Source organism: Chelonia mydas, chromosome 11 (genome assembly GCF_015237465.2).
Source record: "Chelonia mydas isolate rCheMyd1 chromosome 11, rCheMyd1.pri.v2, whole genome shotgun sequence".
Taxonomy (NCBI): Eukaryota; Metazoa; Chordata; order Testudines; family Cheloniidae; genus Chelonia; species Chelonia mydas.
The window spans coordinates 31890410-31908575 of NC_051251.2; the positions used below are offsets into that span (position 1 = coordinate 31890410).

Below are 18166 nucleotides of genomic sequence, written 5' to 3' on the forward strand. Positions count from 1 at the left end.
CTAGATTCGGTGGACTCAGCAGCCTGTATGATGGCAACTGCAGTAGCCATGAGACGGAGCTCAGGGCTTCAAGTGTTGGGACTCCCACACAAAGTCCAACAGACAATCCAGGAGTTGCCTCTTGACTGTTTGGGGCTCTTCTCAGAGCAAACAGACACTAGGCTCCACAGCCTGAAACACTCGTGGGCAACTCTTAAGTCCCTGGGGCTTAATACGCCAGGCCTCCAAAGAAAGCAATTTAAGCTGCAACCACCCCTCGCCTCAGCTTCTCCTATACAGGACTACAACAGGAAGTGAGGTAGGAGTAATAGATGGAGGCCCTCTCAGTCCTCCTGTAACCAGGGCCAAAGCGCAGGGAAGCAGCCCTCAGCCTCCAAGCCAAACTTTTGAAAGTGCACCTGGGGGTGATGCACTAATTCAGATCCCGGAACCTTCCTCTCTGTGAGTGGTCTATCCATTTCTACCGTGTCTGGGCACAAATCACCTGAGACCAATGGGTCTTGAGCACGGTGGAATTGGGATAGTCTCTCCAATTCTGTTCCCTCCCGTCTTCTCACTCACCTTCCCCGTCCCTCTGCAGGGACGCTTCTCACAACTCCTAATGCAGGAGGTGCAAATACTCCTACAACTCAGGGCTGTAGAGGAGGTCCCTCTGGAGTTCAGGAGCAGTGGTTCTACTCCTGGTATTTCCTAATCCCAAAGGGCAAGGGTGGGCTCATGCCTATTTTAGACCTTGGAAACCTAAACAGATTCATGAAGAAGTTGAACTTCTGCATGGTCTCCCTGGCTTCATTATTCCCTCCCTGTATCTGGGGGACTGTACGCCACCCTTGACTTGAAAAACGCATACTTTCACGTGTCCCTAATCCCGTCCCACAGATGGTTCCTCTGCTTCGTAGTCAACAACACGCACTATCAGTTCATGGTCTTCCCCTTCGCCCCCTAGGGTGTTCACCAAGTGCATGGCAGTCGTTGCCGCCTTCCTGAGGAGACAAGGGGTTCAGGTTTATTCATCCTCGATGATTGGCTGGCCAGAGGTTGGTCCAGACTTCAGGTAGAAGCAGACGTGAAACTAATACAGTTGACCTTCCAGAACTTAGGTCTGCTCATAAATGCGCAGAAATCCACCTTCTTCCCAGTTGAGAGGATAGAATTCATGTGGGCAATTCTAGACTCGGTACAGGCCGGAGCTCTCCCAGCAGCATGTGTCCAAGCAGTAAAGAGGTTTATAGAAAGCCTCAAGAATCACCCTGTCACCACGGTGAGAAATTGCTTACAGCTCCTGAGCCACATGGCATTTTGCACCTATGTGATTCAGCATACTAGACTTCAGCTCAGACCTCTCCAAGCATGGCTGGCATCTGTATATTCGCCAAGCCAACATCATCTAGTCTCAGTCATTACAGTTTCTCCATTGGTGATTACTTCCCTCGAATAATGGCTAGTCCCGCTAGTGGGGTGTGCTGGAGTCGCTTTCTCAAGATCCCAACCCTCAGTGTTCCTCATCACAGACAGATCAGCAATGGTATGGGGAACTTACTTGGGCTCATTCAGGACTTGGGGCCTCTGGTCTCTGGAAGAGCTCTTGTTGCACATCAATGTCAGAGAGCTCAGGGCAATTCACAGGCATTCCAACCCCACGTAGCAGGCAGGGCTGTGTCAGTCTTTACAGACAACACAACAGCCATGTTCTATATCATGGTTGGAGGCAGGGTGGAGCGTGTTCCTCTCACCTGTGCCAGGAGGCACTTTGCTTATGGGAATTTTGCATACCCACTTGATTCACCTCAAGGTCTCCTATCGGCTGGGTTCTCAGAATAAACTAGCAGATCATTTCAGTAGTGTCTTCACCAGCCACCATGAATAGTCCATACGCCCAGAGATCCTACAAATCATCTTCCAGAAGTGGGGAATTCCCCAAATGGATCTATTTGCAGCGAGGCACAACAGGAAGTGTCTCCAATTCTGCTCTTTCGTGGGCCACAGTCCAGGATCTCTGAGAGACACCTTTCTCTTTCCCTGGACAGTTATCTGTTCTACACGTTTCCACCCATTCCTCTCATACATGAGGTCTTGTTGAGGATCAGACTGGACAGAGTGAGAGTCATCTTGATAGCCCTGGCCTGGCCACGCCAGCATTGGTTCACGACCCTCATGAACGTGTCAGTGGAAATACCAATCCGACTACCTCAGGTGCCAGACCTGATATCCCAGGACCACGGTAGCCTGTGTCACCTGAACCCCGAGTCCCTTCATCTCATGGCCTGGAAACTCCATTTCTGAACCCCTTGGAGCTAGCATGCACCAGACCAGTTTGAAAAGTTCTTTTAGGAAGCAGAAAGCCATCCACTAGAGCTACATACCTGGCAAAGTGGAAAAGGTTCTCAATTTGGTCAGCACAGAAAGGTGTCTTGCCCACGTGGTCATTAGCACCATTCATTCTGGACTACTTGCTATGCCTCAAGCAGCAGGAGTTATCGGTGTCCACCTGGCTGCAGTTTTGGCATTCCACCGTAGCTGAAACAGCTGATCTGTCTTTGCAAACTCAGTCTGCAGTTGGTTTCTCAAGGGGCTTGACAGGCTGTACCCCCAGGTACATCAACCAATCCCGCCGTTGGATCTCAACCTGCTATTGTTAAGGCTCATGGGTTCCCCATTCGAGCCATTGGCAATGTGTTCTCTGCTCTACTTGTCCTGGAAGGTAGCCTTCGTGGTGGCCATTATTTCGACCAGAAGGGTTTCAGAGATTAGAACCTTACTTCAGAACTTCTATACATGTATCCTTCAAGGACAAGGTCCAGCTACATCATCATCCAGCCTTCATTCCAAAGGTGGTTTCACAATTCCATAGTAACTAGGACATATTCCTTCCGGTCTTCTATCCGAAACCACATGCCAACAAACAGGAGCAGAGGCTTCACTCACTACATGTCAGACGTGTGCTGGCCTTCTACAGAAAAAGGACTAAATAGTTTCAAAAAACTACTCAACTTCTTTCAGAGTAGCAGCTATGTTAGTCTGTATCCGCAAAAAGAAAAGGAGTACTTGTGGCACCTTAGAGACTAACAAATTTATTTGAGCATAAGCTTTCTTGAGCTACTAGCCATCACCTTCAGCCCCCAACTAAAACCTCTCCAGCGCATCATCAAGGATCTACAACCTATCCTGAAGGATGACCCATCACTCTCACAGATCTTCGGAGACAGGCCAGTCCTTGCTTACAGACAGCCCCCAAACCTGAGCAAATACTCACCAGCAACCACACAACAGAACCACTAACACAGGAACTTATCCTTGCAACAAAGCCTGTTGCCAACTGTGTCCACATATCTATTCAGGGGACACAGTTTTTTTTCTCTCCTGCTGGTAATAGCCCACCTTACCTGATCACTCTCGTTATAGTGTGTATGGTAACACCCATTGTTTCATGTTCTCTGTGTATATAAAATCTCTCCCCTGTATTTTCCACTGCATGCATCCGAAGAAGTGAGCTGTAGCTCACAAAAAGCTTATGCTCAAATAAATTTGTTAGTCTCTAAGGTGCCACAAGTACTCCTTTTCTTTTTACTCAACTTTTTGTGTCTGTTTCAGACAGGATGAAGGATCTCCCAGTCTCAGCTGAGAGAATTTCATCGTGGATCATGTCCTGTATCTGTATGTGCTGTGGCTGGAGGGGCACGGGAGGGGTAAGGGAGGTGCGGGGTGAAAAGTTTGGGGACCATTAGTATAGGGGAACCCGGTGCCTATCCCTAACCTGTCCTTCAGTCCAGGACTATACACAGTGGAGTGCCATCCACTCTGACAGAAAGGTTCCAGTCCTCCCATCTTGGGAACTACTTCCTTCTTTGTCTCCAAGGCCCTTTCCACCATCCCTCCTGGGCTGAGTGCTTCTCCACTTCTCTCCTCAAGCCTCTTTAGGCCAAATTCCACTTTCCTGTCTTCATTTCCCTGCTTCCTCCTTAATCACTTTAGAGAGCCTCTAACATAGCTGGCGTGAATCAAGAGCCTTTTTTATATAGCTCCTGTAGGCGGTCACGTGATCCTTCTGTCACATGTTTTAGCAGGTGACTGTAACTGTCTAAACTCAAGGTTTAAGTGCGGCTGCCTTCCTAGAAGAGACATGTTGGCTACGCCCATCCTTACACGACCAGCACACTGTTACACACTTAATGTTCAGAGGTTTAAGCAAAAATAAACATTTAATTGTGGAAATTGATATTTTTATAGAGTTTTAGATAGTAAGTTTATTTAAAAGTTCTTTAAAAATATTACAGATATCCATTGGTATTTCCTTTTGGTCTCCTATGCTGCCTATTCTTCACTAGTATGTGGTTTGTTTGTTTGTTTTTCCCTTAAACATGCCACACTATTGTTTCATGGAAAGAATAGGCTATATTTAGGAAAACTCAGTTTTTGAATATAATTATCCAAATAAATAGCAGCGCTGGATGCAAAATATAGTTATATTGGACTGAAGCTTGACCAGTAGGTCAGAAGAAGGGTGACTTCTTTTAAAAATTTCACACACAGACCAGTCAGTTATTTCAGTTAGCTTTTAGTAACATGAGCAGTGTTGTTCTGTTGACCCCCATATCAGGCCTGAAGGAACAAAAATAATGGAAGTATTGTGCTTAGCGTGCACTGTTCTTCCTGCAGAAAAAGTCATCAAAGTTTAACATCAAGTGTAGCATAAGCATGAAAAATGCATTAATTTTAATAAAAATTGGTGTCATTTGTGGGTTTTTTGTTTTTTGCATTTAATTTGTTTCTTTGACAACTTATATTGTGTCCAAAGCAACCAAGATATGCCGCAGAAAAATTATTATGGTGTATTTTCTAAATAAGTTCCACAAAGGTATAGAATCTGAGGAAACCAAGAATCAGATTGAAGTTTTTGGCTGTTTGTGAATGGACATCATAACGTTTATTGGGATATGCAGTAAATCTAGTGATTTGAATCTATTTTTTTTACGAATGTTCTGTATTTACAATCTGTCGAAGGTTCTTCTTAGTATAAGTTTTGACCTTCTTAGTTTTCAGTTTCTCTTACCTTGTTTTACCATCTCCTCATATCCTAGTCTCTTTATATAAATATCTTTGACCTAAATGTATAATATAATACAGAATAAGTATTTGAGTGTACAAAATCTGAGTAACATTTTTACTTTTAGTAGTAAATTCTATTATGCTTGAATATTCAAACACCTTTTGATTTTTATATTCTGAAGGATAAATCAGGTAAAAAGTGTATTTTGACAAAATACACTTGTTCTTGTGTTGAGCAAATGTTATGTGAGGTTGGAAAGTAGATTTTAATTAAGAAACTTGGACATTGCTCTCATTTTAATACCTTTTTTTGAAAAAAAAATTTCAGTGACTGTTGTGCTTTTTGGGCATTTGCTTTGGAGTCCTTAGTTTTGATTGCTAAAATAAGTCTGGTCATATTGTTTTGCTTTTCCTCCTCCATTTAGGATTATTTTATTCTAGGCCACAATTAAAAGCTTGACCTGCAGTACAGGCGCAGCACTTGAATACCAAATACAAATGCACTTAAATTCGCTGACATGAGAATTTTGTTAAATCATTGTAGCTAAATTGCCACTTTCATTTATAATAAAAGCAAAATGGAGTTGTTTGGCAAGCAAAAAATTATTTATTAGGCCACCTATTTAGTCCTTTATAAAGAAAAGCTACACCTTTTTGAGAAGACTTCTCTGTAACAGTAAGGATTTGTCTCAGCTAAAGCTGTTTATTTAGAACGTGTATTTGACCCTCACCTTCCCTATGTGATCTCTCATTAAACATCAGTGTTTGATTAACACTTGTAACTAAGCCAACAGTAAGCAGGGCTTCAGATACCCTGTCATCAAATTCAGGGCTTGCAAAATCATTAAATAAAATATGTTTTGCATATTTAGTTTTAAAATGCAATCCAGTTTGCTTTTGGTACGTCAGACCTGTATGGTAGGCTTTGAATTTTAAGTGAAAAGGGTCTTTCTTATGCATGAGGTTCTGATACCATTAGTGGAATGTTGAACTTGTGCTGGAATCCTTTCAAATTTTAGTGTGACTTTTGGTCAGTCTTCTAAAAATGTCTCACAACAGAAGATGCTTTGTTTCATGCTAAAAATATGGAGCTGTTTTTGATTATTCTGCGATGCTTTGCCCATTTTCTGTGGCGGTTGGCTATTATTTAAGAGTTTAGTACGGTGCCTTTTTTTGCTGAGCAAGTAGGTATTTTGTGTGGTGAAGCAATTCTTTTTTCCATAAACTAACTCCAAAGAGAACTTCCAAGTATCAAAGCTAGCTTTGATATTTGGGTATTCACAAGCAATCGTTATTTCAAATGCTCTAATTTCTATTTCTCACTTTAATTTCTTTTAAAAATAGTTGTCTTTAACAGTAACACTTTAAAGGAAACAATTTTTGCTAATGCAAAAACCTCAGTTACTGTTAGTGGTTCAGATTTGGGGCTGTTGGAGAAGTAATCAGTGGGTGGGAAGTAGATATTGAGGATGAACAAATGTGTTCAGATAAAAACAGACTGGTTCAGATTTTCATCCAGGCATTGAACTTCTTGTTTTAAGTTTTCCCTGGGTTGGTTCTGATTTAATACATTTTCACTGCAGTCCAGATGCCTAACTTCTGATGAGCCTTCTCCTCACAGGCTAGGTCCTTCATTTGTCTTGTCCCTCCATACTTGGTGTGACAGGAAAACACATAGTTGAATGATTTCCCCACCTCATCCCACCCCTCAGAGGTGTCTCTTAAGTGACAGAAGTTAGTTTCGTTTTCCCAGGGCCAGAGCCTCATGCTCTGGCCTCTACTGTCTTGGGCAATGTGTTGGGGTAACTTCTCCTCCAGTTCCCCAATGTTGATACTGTTGTTGGTGGGAGTGGGTCTCAGGTTCCCAGGGATGGGACAATGGCATGATAGCTTGTCCTCTCCTGTCCCCGGCAACATTCTTACCTGCTTTGAGTTGACTGGTTTTAATTTAAAAAAGATGAAATCTCTGTAAGAGACAACTGAAGCTTTATCAGCACATAATGATTAAAAAAATAGGTGTGTGGAGAACAGATGGACCATGCCGCCCTACCCCATATACTGTCACCTGTTCATTCCCAAGAAGAAAAGAAGAAAAAAATCAGGTTGGGGGTGAAATGTGAAGCAAATTGGGTTTAAAAAAATCATTTTTGAACCTTCAGTAATCTTTGTGACACCTGGAATTTAGAGATTGTGATGGCACACTCTGGGGTTTGAAATAGCATCTGACAATGGCATGTTATGAGGGAAACCAAATCTTTTTTCTTCGGCACTCAGAGTTCCTCACTAATCTGTGGAATCTTTTTTCTCCTCTATGTGCACCCATTAGTGGGAGTTACATATATATTCTTGTGTATGTCACGAAGAGTCTCATTCAGCTGCATGAGACAGTTTTTAGCAAAGTAGAAAGTACTTCAGGATGTTGGATAATCAATGGTATTGTATGGACACACAACATATTAATTTTGTTGGTTTCTGGGACTTGTCTGCACTGATCACTTAGAACTTTAACAGAGAGATCATTGAACTGTTGGTGGCAAAAGAATAGGAACCATATGCAAAGAAGGCTAAATGAACTGTTACTGGTTTTTATGATTTTCACAATCATGCTCTCTCCCACTCTCCCAAATATAATTTTTGTCCTGTCTTAACCAAAACCATATATTAGTGCTTCTTTCCAACCAGCAAAATAATTACTGTGATGATAATCTGAGAGAGAGATGTGGAGTTTGACTATAGTATTTCCTCTGTGGGTTATTCTGTAAAATAACTTCAGAAAATATATCTAAAAATAGACTACGGTGATTATCTGTGGATACCAAAACTCCAGCAAAAATTGCAGCAAGAGTTCCCTTATTTCCTAAAGTCCGGGGGAAAGGTATAGGTCTTGCATGTGCTGTGACGGCTAATAAAACTTATGCTCAGTCAGTAAGGGCACAATTGTGAGGTCTAAAGGTCTGGAATCGTGACAAAGAGTTCCAAGTTACAGGTTGTTTAGGACATTATAAGTCAACATCTTAAAATCAGCCCAGAAGCCAGTAAATAACCATTGTGGATGATGGAACACAGGTTTAATGTGCTTGTGAAAAAAAATGACACTTACGAAAAAAGAAAAGGAGTACTTGTGGCACCTTAGAGACTAACAAATTTATTTGAGCATAAGCTTTTGTGAGCTACAGCTCATTTCATCGGATGTATTCAGTGGAAAATACAGTGGGGAGATTTATATACACAGAGAACATGAAACAATGGGTGTTACCATACACACTGTAAGGAGAGTGATCAGGAAAGGTGAGCTATTACTAGCAGGAGAGCAGGGGGGGAGGGACCTTTTGTACTGATAATCAAGGTGGGCCATTTCCAGCAGTTGACGAGAACGTCTGAGGAACCGGGGTGGGGGTGGGGGGGGAATAGTTTTACTTTGTGTAATGACTCATCCACTTCCAGTCTCTATTCAAGCCTAAGTTAATTGTATCCAGTTTGCAAATTAATTCCAATTCAGCAGTCTCTCGTTGGAGTCTGTTTTGAAGTTTTTTTGTTGAAGAATTGCAACTTTTAGGTCTGTAATTGAGTGACCAAAGAGTTTGAAGTGTTCTCCGACTGGTTTTTGAATAGTATAATTCTTGACGTCTGATTTGTGTCCGTTTATTCTTTTACGTAGAGACTGTCCAGTCTGACCAATGTACATGGCAGAGGGGCATTGTTGGCACATGATGGCATATATCACATTGGTAGATGTGCAGGTGAACGAGCCTCTGATAGTGTGGCTGATGTGATTAGGCCCTATGATGGTGTCCCCTGAATAGATATGTGGACACAGTTGGCAACGGGCTTTGTTGCAAGGATAAGTTCCTGTGTTAGTGGTTCTGTTGTGTGGTTGCTGGTGAGTATTTGCTCAGGTTTGGGGGCTGTCTGTAAGCAAGGACTGGCCTGTCTCCGAAGATCTGTGAGAGTGATGGGTCGTCCTTCAGGATAGGTTGTAGATCCTTGATGATGCGTTGGAGAGGTTATAGTTGGGGGCTGAAGAAGATGGCTAGTGGCGTTCTGTTATTTTCTTTGTTGGGCCTGTTCTGTCGTAGGTGACTTCTGGGTACTCTTCTGGCTCTGTCAATCTGTTTCTTCACTTCAGCAGGTGGATATTGTAGTTGTAAGAATGCTTGATAGAGATCTTGTAGGTGTTTGTCTCTGTCTGAGGGGTTGGAGCAAATGCGGTTGTATCGTAGAGCTTGGCTGTAGACAATTGATCGTGTGGTGTGGTCTGGATGAAATCTGGAGGCATGTAGGTAGGAATAGTGGTCAGCAGGTTTCCGGTATAGGGTGGTGTTTATGTGACCATCGCTTATTAGCACCATAGTGTCCAGGAAGTGGATCTCTTGTGTGGACTGGTCCAGGCTGAGGTTGATGGTGGGATGGAAATTCCTCAAGGGCTTCTTTTCCATGGGTCCAGATGATGATGATGTTATCAATGTAGCGCAAGTAGAGTAGGGGCGCTAGAGGACGAGAGCTGAGGAAGCGTTGTTCTAAGTCAGCCATAAAAATGTTGGCATACTGTGGGGCCATGCAGGTACCCATAGCAGTGCCGCTGATTTGAAGGTATACTTTGTTCCCAAATGTGAAATAGTTATGGGTGAGGACAAAGTCACAAAGTTCGGCCACCAGGTTTGCCGTGACATTATCGGGGATAGTGTTCCTGACAGCTTGTAGTCCATCTTTGTGTGGAATGTTGGTGTAGAGGGCTTCTACATCCGTAGTGGCCAGGATGGTGTTTTCAGGAAGATCACCGATGGATTGTAGTTTCCTCAGGAAGTCAGTGGTGTCTCGAAGATAGCTGGGAGTGCTGGTAGTGTAGGGCCTGAGGAAGGAGTCTATATAGCCAGACAATCCTGCTGTCAGGGTGCCAATGCCTGAGATGATGGGGCGTCCAGGATTTCCAGGTTTATGGATCTTGGGCCGCAGATAGAATACCCCAGGTCGGGGTTCCAGGGGTGTGTCTGTGCGGATTTGTTCTTGTGCTTTTTCAGGGAGTTTTCTTGAGAAAATGGTGTAGTTTCTTTTGGTAACCCTCAGTGGGATCAGAGGGTAATGGCTTGTAGAAAGTGGTGTTGGAGAGCTGCCTAGCAGCCTCTTGTTCATATTCCGACCTATTCATGACGACGACAGCACCTCCTTTGTCAGCCTTTTAGATTATGATGTCAGAGTTGTTTCTGAGTCTGTGGATGGCATTGTGTTCTGCACGGCTGAGGTTATGGGGCAAGTGATGCTGCTTTTCCACAATTTCAGCCCGTGCACGTTGGCGGAAGCACTCTATGTGGAAGTCCAGTCCAGGTGTGGGCAGGCAGGCTTAGCAGGGCAGGATTCAAGTATGGGGGGATCCAGGTGTGGGTTGAGAGAGATCTGGGTGTAGGTGGCTCAGTGGGGGATGCAGGGGTGTGTGTGTGTGTGTGTGTAAATCTGGTTTGTTGGGGGGGGGTTCTGGGTGAAATGGTAATGGGACTCTGCAGGAGGGTCTGGGTGTGGGTAGTTCAGTGTGGGGTCCAGATGCTGGGGAAGTGGGGCTCAGTGGGGTAGGGATTCCGGTGCAGCTGGTTGGGGCTTGGTAAGATGGGGATCCGGGTGTGGGTGGCTCGCTGGGGTGGTGCAGGGCGAGTGTGGCTTGGTTGGAGGGTCTGCGTATGAGGGGATCTGGATGCATGAGGGTTGGGCGGATGGGGGAGTAGCTCCCTGTAGAGGGATCCCTCCCCCTGCAGCTGAGGAGCAATGGGTACAGGAAGGGTGGTAGTGGGGAGTTTTTTTGCAGAGCTTCCTGCAGCCTGGGGAGAAATCTGACCTGGCCCCAGATACCATGCAGGGGAAGAGGAAGTCCAATCCTGCCCAGCCCAGCGGGGACTAGCAGATGAACCTGGCACAGGGTAGGAGCCACCAGCTGGGTCTTTCCCTGCCCCACCCCTGCCCCACAGTGATTTACCTCTCTGCTGGCTGCCCTGGGCACCCAAAACATACTGCTGGGGAGGGTCGCATGACCAGTGTTGTGGCTTCTTTTTGCTTCCTCATAGAAAAGTCATTTTTCTGTGGGGAAACAAAGAAATCTGTGGGGGGACTTAAATTCTGCGCATGCGCAGTGGCTCAGAATTCCCCCCAGGAGTAAATAATGGACTTGACATCATCTATAGTTTGTATGCATGAGCTTGCAAATAAAGAAAATGATAGGTTTCTGCTGGAAAGATCTTATAACATAAGGCAGTGGTCCTGCAAACGCTGTGGGATAAACAATTTTCTACCATGAGTTGTCCCATTGGCCTGTGCCTGGTATTTAGTGTTTGCAGGATTAGGTCCTAAACTACCTTTAACATGTTAAGGGATGGGAAATAAAGGAAGGGGATATGGGAAGTTGAGGGTTTCAACTGTGAATAACAGAAGAGATCAAAGAGTTATTTTTTCCTAGCTTACTTGGGGCATTTAGCGTGTTAATGCAGGTATGTTCATAATATGGTTTGTTAAATGTACTGGTCATATTTAAGATAAAAAGATTATCCTTCTTTATTGACTGTCATCCGAGATCAAAAGAGGTTTACAGGAAAGATCTATAATTGGCTTGGTAGAATGCATGCTGAAAATTTGTCATCCTCAATCTAAACACTGTTATTGATTGTTCTTCCATAAAAAGAGGACTGTTAGCTGCAATTTTGAAGGTTTTCATAGTTTCTCCCCCCAATCCCAGTTGGGATACTTTTTTGTGTGTGTGTGTGTGCACTGTTTCTCCCCCCCACCCCCCCAAACGTTTGCTTTGTCTCCTAACAAGAGACTATGGCACTGTACATTAGAAAGGTGACCAACTAAAGGAATAAGTCTGTTAAATTGGTATAGTTTTTGTGTATCATGCCAAAATATTTTAAAACAATGGAGGCTTGTTAAAAGAGCAGACCTATTAGCAATACATCTTAAAAAAGGGGGTTGGGACAGAATTTCTGCTGTTATGGCCCATTTTTACATCTTTTCTATATGGCAAGAAGATTGTTTTTGTTTTTTTTCTTATGTGGCCTGTGAGCCTGTCTCAGTTCAGCAGATGTGGCTGATTTTGCTTTTCCCTTGACATCTCAAAAATATCTGTAAAAAAGAGTCCATGGGATATTTGTTGTCCTTGGTATTCAGACCTAATCAAAGTATTGACAGAGCTTGTATTTTCATTAACTTAACCGTTGGTGTTTGAAACTAGATCTTCTTCTTGAATGTTATAATAATTAGAATTCCAAAGTCTCTTCCACACTATACAGCTTATATACTGAATGAGGAAATAAAATAGTTTTTATTATGCTTAATCTTGAAATATATACGAAAAAAGTCAGTAAAAGTTTTCATTCCTGTTATCCTCTGTTTTCAATAGGATTAGATAAAGCATTTAGTTTTAGGTCTGTTAAAATTCAAGTTCTGCATTAAGTATAATCAGTCTTATATAATCATTACATTGTAGTCAGCTATCCTCATCCCTCCCCCCCCCCCCCCCCCTTAAAATTGTTAATCTTATTAAACTTTTCAGTTGCGTCCCAATATGTCAATAGGATTTGAGTTTCATTTTCAAGGCACCCCCCCCACCCTTTTTTAAACTGTGGCAGTTTCCATGGTTACTTTGACCATTGAATAGGACCTCCTAATTCCTTGTGATTCATGGCCATGAAACTACGTTGGCCAGAAACACACTGGCAGTGGAAATGTGTACAAATAAAAGGTTTATAAGATAGAGAATGTGGTTTCACAAGACTACTTGTCTTTGTTTAGTTTGACATTATTAGAAAACTTGTAAGCTGTCACCTTCCTGTTATTCCAGGGCTGATGTGTAGACACTGGGCTGGAGATATAAAATATAAAAATATCTAACACTGTGAAAACATGAAGCTATAATTATTTGAATTATTTTTAAAATGGTGGGTGAGTAATTGTAGCTTTTAATATGTTTATGGCAACTGATTACATCCTGGGATACAGGTGCAGACTGGTGTTTTGGCAGTGATTATGTATGTATTTCTAAAGTGCTCATCTCTCTAACATGTAGGTGCTTTCTAGAAAGCAGAAAAGTATTATTTCTCACACCCTATGTGGTCATTAATTTTTGATCTGTACTATCACCAGTCTATACCTCTAACTCTGAAGACTGCTAGTGGAGTTGTGAGCAACTAAACAATTTACTGCTTCAAAATATTGTATTTATTTTTCTGTGGCATTAACACTGTGCATCACTTTAGATCTGACAGTAGTGCCAATTTATGTTATAACAAATATATAAATATCAGTGAAACATGTGACGTTCACTGAGACTATTGCCTTTATTTGAACACTGAAAATGCTAATTACTTTGTTTTCTGTGGGCAAATTCCATTCTGAATTACTTCGGTATTTGTTATACTGAAATTTGGAATACCTAACTTGGTTTGCTTGTCTGTATTCCAAATACTACTTGTGTTGGTGTTTAAAGACCACTAAACTGAATAGTGCTGTCTTTTTCCTGCCTCGTCCCGGGCAGGGCGTATTTTTGTTGTTTTTTCTTTTGCAAGTGCCCAGCTGTCATAGTTATTGCATACAAACTGGCAAATTGAAGTGGCATTGGTGCCAGGGCATTGTGACTCTGTCTTGTTCCACAGGGAAACCGCTTTAAGATGGTATGTAGATTGGCATAGGGCAATTGTTTAAGAACAATCAAACAGCTAGAATGCATTGTATATAACATTTGGTAGAAATGAATAAAATGCCTAAGAACTGATTCTTATAGGTATTTTAACTTTTCAGTGTCATCAGAATTAATGGGTTGCTAGCAGATAGCAGCCAATCTGGAAGCAGGATTTTCATACCCAGTTCTTTGTCTTTCTCCCCTTTGGGATCAACTATGCCAATTATTTGAAAATACTATACGAAAGTTGTACCGTTCCTGAAACTAACCATTCCACAGGTCCAGTCCCTGCTTGTACTGTTTGAAAGGCCTTACAGAGGGTACAAGGCATTCGGAAATGTCATTTCCCCAGTGGATTAGAGGCCCTTACAAGCCTCCCTCACCTCAGAGGAACTTTGGGTTTGCTCTATCCAAGCCATGTCTATGTCCTGGGACAGAGTTCAGGATGCCTCAATTGATGAGATCTGTTGGGCTGCCTTCTCTGCTAGGCTCATACCTTCTTGAGAAACTACTAGCTGAATTGCTTGCATTAGGTAATGCAGCCTTTCATCAGTGGGTTTTTGGAGGGGTCCTTCAGGAGCAGCCAGAGGGCTGATTCTTTCCTGGGGTGTTTTGCTCCCTTCTGACTGTGCTCCTTCCCCATTGTTCCTAATGGTCTCCCCTTTTAGCTTAGCCTATCTTAGGTTCTCAAGAGCTGTTTTCCCTTCTGGGTACAAACGCTTGCTAGTCAGATCCATTCATCCATAGTGGTGGGAGTTGCATAAAGTGAGGTAAGAGAAATTAGTTTTGTTTTCCTGTCCCCCCCCCCCCCCCCAAAATATAACTGTTTAATTATGGCAACAGTGCACTCAGTGTCTTAGTGAGCAAGGATCTGTGAATGAACATAAGTGAGAACTTGCTGTCAAGCTGAAAGAACTTGAGTGCAGGTAGAAGGGTTTCTGTGTTTTAATTTTGTGTTGCTCTTGAAATTCAAGTAATGGAAATTTGGTCTGTGCTGCTGTCGCAACAGACATGATCATGGGTGTAATCAAAGTAAATATCGGCAGCATGCTGCTATAATAAAAAATTGCTGAGACAGGATGGTCTATGTACAAATGTTAAAAATTCTTGTAAAGTTACTGTTGTAGCCAAATTTATTTATCATGTAATTTCATTGAAGATAGTCGAAGTTTCACTCCTCTGAATTTGGCCCTATTGCACTAGTTTTCATTTAACAGCCTAATCTTTCAAAGAGTTAGTAGGCAGCAAAGGCAGACTAAAATAATTGCTGTCTTTTTTATTAAAAAATATGTGAATATAAAACACTGCTAATTTATTTCACAGCAATAAAATAAAAAAAAGTGTGATCCAATGTTTTCCTGTTTTTTGTTTTGCTTTTATTTCCTGCAAGAGGAAAAACTTTTTGTTCCTCTTTCTGTATGTGTTGTCTGTTTTTGCACTGTCTCACTGCCATCACAACTGGAATGCTTGCACAATTTCCAAATTGCAGCCTCTGTAACATGTCTAGTGAAAACCTTAGCAACAATGTCAATATTTTCAAATTGCAGTTAGCTGCATTTACATTTTGCTTTCTTGCTAGCTCACTTTTTTTCTTTGTCCAAAGACATAAATGGAATGTGAGCTCCTGCTTCTATGTGTATCCTACATACACCTAGTCCAAGAAACCCCTCATTTTATATTCACTGGTTTTGTCTTTAAGATTATAAATGAGCCTGTCACTTCTAATCTAAATCTGTATTTATAGTGTACCAGTTGCCAAGGTTGACGTGCAATAGGTGCAGAGTTGATACTAAAAGTGTGGGTTGGATTTTCAAAAGTGCTTAAGGGAGTTAGCTGCCTAGCTTCCATTGAAAGTCAATAGAAATTAATTGCCTAGTTCTTTTTAGGTGCTTTTGAAAATCTCATCCTGTGAGGTTATAAATCTGTAAATTAAAATCACTGGTGTTTTGCTTCATTATTTCTTTGGAAATATCTTTTTACACACAGTACGTTGCAACTTGCTACACACGGAAGTGTCTCTTCTAGTTCTCAGGGGGTTTTGAGCCAGTAGCAAAGCTTCAACAATAGTCATGAAAGGCACTTCAGATAAATGTAATTGTATATTTTCCTTAATTTTTACAATTTCTGTTCTTCATTGTGATTGAACTAAAACTCAATCCCTAAAAAATGTACCCCACCACCAACCAGTTCTAGCTTTGTTGGGGCTGAAAATTGAGAGGGCCATAACATTAGGAAGGTGGTATGTTATCTTGCTATCGTGTTTTAATTGTGTTTTAGGACTTACAACTCAGTGAGAGAACTTCGAAAGCCAGAGTGAAGTTTTTGCAGTTCATTCATCCTTTAAAGAGAAAGCATATTTCTCACTGTATAATTCCTAGAGGTAATGTTTGACAACAGGGTAAGTCTGGCTATATGAACCAGACTTCTTGAGATGCGCTCATTTTTGGAAATAGGAAACCACTGTGTATTTAGACTTTTTGCCTGTTAAATGATTGTGCATTTATCTCGAACTTCCATGTGTGCTGTTTCAAAGCTTGCTAGTTAAATTGACAAATACATCCCATTTTTTTCGCCCAATCTAGGAAGATTACATACTCTCTGCAATCTTGTTATTAAAAATGGTAAGAGGTTTCCTTATGGTACAGTATGAAAATACAAGAAGATGCTTTAAAGATTGTATTAATAGACTGCATCTGATGGAAAGTGCTGAAGAACAGCTGTTAAAAAGGTTGTAGGTTTTGATGGCTACAAAATAAACAGGAAACTTGACCATACAATATTTGAATCTAATTGAAATATCGAGTTTATTTACTTTCAGTAAGGTAATATGAGGAATTGGTAAGAAGTGTCTGTTTTCTCTATAACTCTAATTTATCTAGGTTCTTTTACGGCAACCATCCTTGTAGTAACAATGTGCCTTGACTGTGGTAGCTGAGCATATAGGCTAAACTTTACTCTAGACTTTTCTTTCTCTCTCATTTGTCAGGATATGTATAATATTTTTGCTTTACTTTTTATTTTTGCGAGACTGGTTCACTTTTAACTATAGTTTTGAGTTTACAATTATCAATTTTTTATTATTTGTAATTTCAGTAATTCATAATGTCTTCATTAGGAAATAAAATATTGGATGCATTTTGGTATAGAGCTTTTGTTTGTGAGTTCTGTTGATTTCTATTTGAGACACTGAGGCCTGAAGAACTAATATGGCCATACACATCTGGCTTGTCTGCCTTGCCTTCTGTTTTCCTTGCTTCATTGTTGTGAGCAGTCAGGCTTTTGAAATGTATAGCAATTCAGTCTGCTATTGAACTAAAATGTTTTTTCTTGATAAGTTTCCTCTCTATTAGATATACACACTAGTTTGTCATTGTATTGTGAACCAGCAATTTTTTATTTTTTCTTAAATAAAAAAACATTTATTTATCAAACCCCATGTCTTGGATTTCACAGATACAAGCAGAAAAAAAGGCAGGTCAAATTTGGACTTGCCAAATTTGAGGGTCCCTTACTATTGACCTTCTTTCATAAGGTTATTCCTGGCATAGGTTGAAAACTCTTCTAGATTTCCACTGTAGTTGTGATTTTGCAGACAAGCATGGCTTTCAGGGCATCACAGCAACTGTAAAATACCTTTTCATCTGTAGAAATATTTGTGTCTTATTGTGGTAATATGGTTTTGCCTCAAAGGGTAAAATCTAAACGATAGTAATCTTATCTATAAGCTTGTTTTCTGAATGATGTTAGAAACAAAATTCTGCTTACTTGCTCTATGTTCTGTGTATTCACAGGGCTTTTTGTTGATTCCTAGATACCATAGTGATAGGAATATTATAGAGAGGTGGTCTTTTCCCCACCATGGTAGGAGTGGTCTAGTAGACTTTTGTTAGTGGATGGTACATGTTCATACCAATATTGTAGGCTATATTTCAGTGTAATTGTCTCACCTTTATTTCAGTGCATTTGGTAAATCACAAACCACATTTTATTTTCAGCAGGTGACTCCTGCCCAGAGAATGCACTGCACATTATTGCGACACCTGGCTACAGTGCAGATTCTCCCACTGGTAATCAGCATGTACCTGAGGATATGTATAGACTAAACTTGACTAAAGGCGTCTCAATGTCTTTGCCATCGTCACCTTTGCTGCCACGCCAGTCTTTCTTGATGCAAACAAGAGCAAACAAAAAATCCCCAGGTAAAACTTAATTGATAAACTAAAATATATTTGCAATATTTCATATCAAGAGCATTATAAATTTCCCCCCCTATTTCAAATAGTGTTAATAAAGCTACTGTAATGAAACCAGGAGAAATTGATGTGCGTTTGTATGGGCCTGCGGAAAGACATAAACAACTTGTGTTCAAATGGAATATTTTCTTCCTTTCAAAAGCACAGAATTGTTCTAGCTGGTTAAAGTTTAATACAAAATCTGTTTGCCTTGAAATGTCGTCTGAATATG

At 41.3% G+C, this 18166-nt stretch overlaps 1 protein-coding gene across 12 annotated transcripts in view; it reads left to right on the forward strand.

The window, feature by feature from the left end:
* The window catches only part of TANC1 (tetratricopeptide repeat, ankyrin repeat and coiled-coil containing 1), a 212982-nt gene that overhangs the window by 63882 nt on the left and 130934 nt on the right, over nt 1-18166 (forward strand). For 6 of the 12 annotated variants that reach the window (XM_043524883.1, XM_043524880.1, XM_037911874.2 and 3 more), the window contains one exon: nt 17698-17901. The exons of 3 other annotated variants lie outside the window; for them this stretch is intronic. In XM_043524883.1, the coding sequence (XP_043380818.1) occupies nt 17698-17901 (204 nt within the window). The remainder of the gene's footprint in view (nt 1-17697; nt 17902-18166) is intronic. 3 more of the 12 variants (XM_043524879.1, XM_037911875.2, XM_037911878.1) reach the window with 1 other exon arrangement.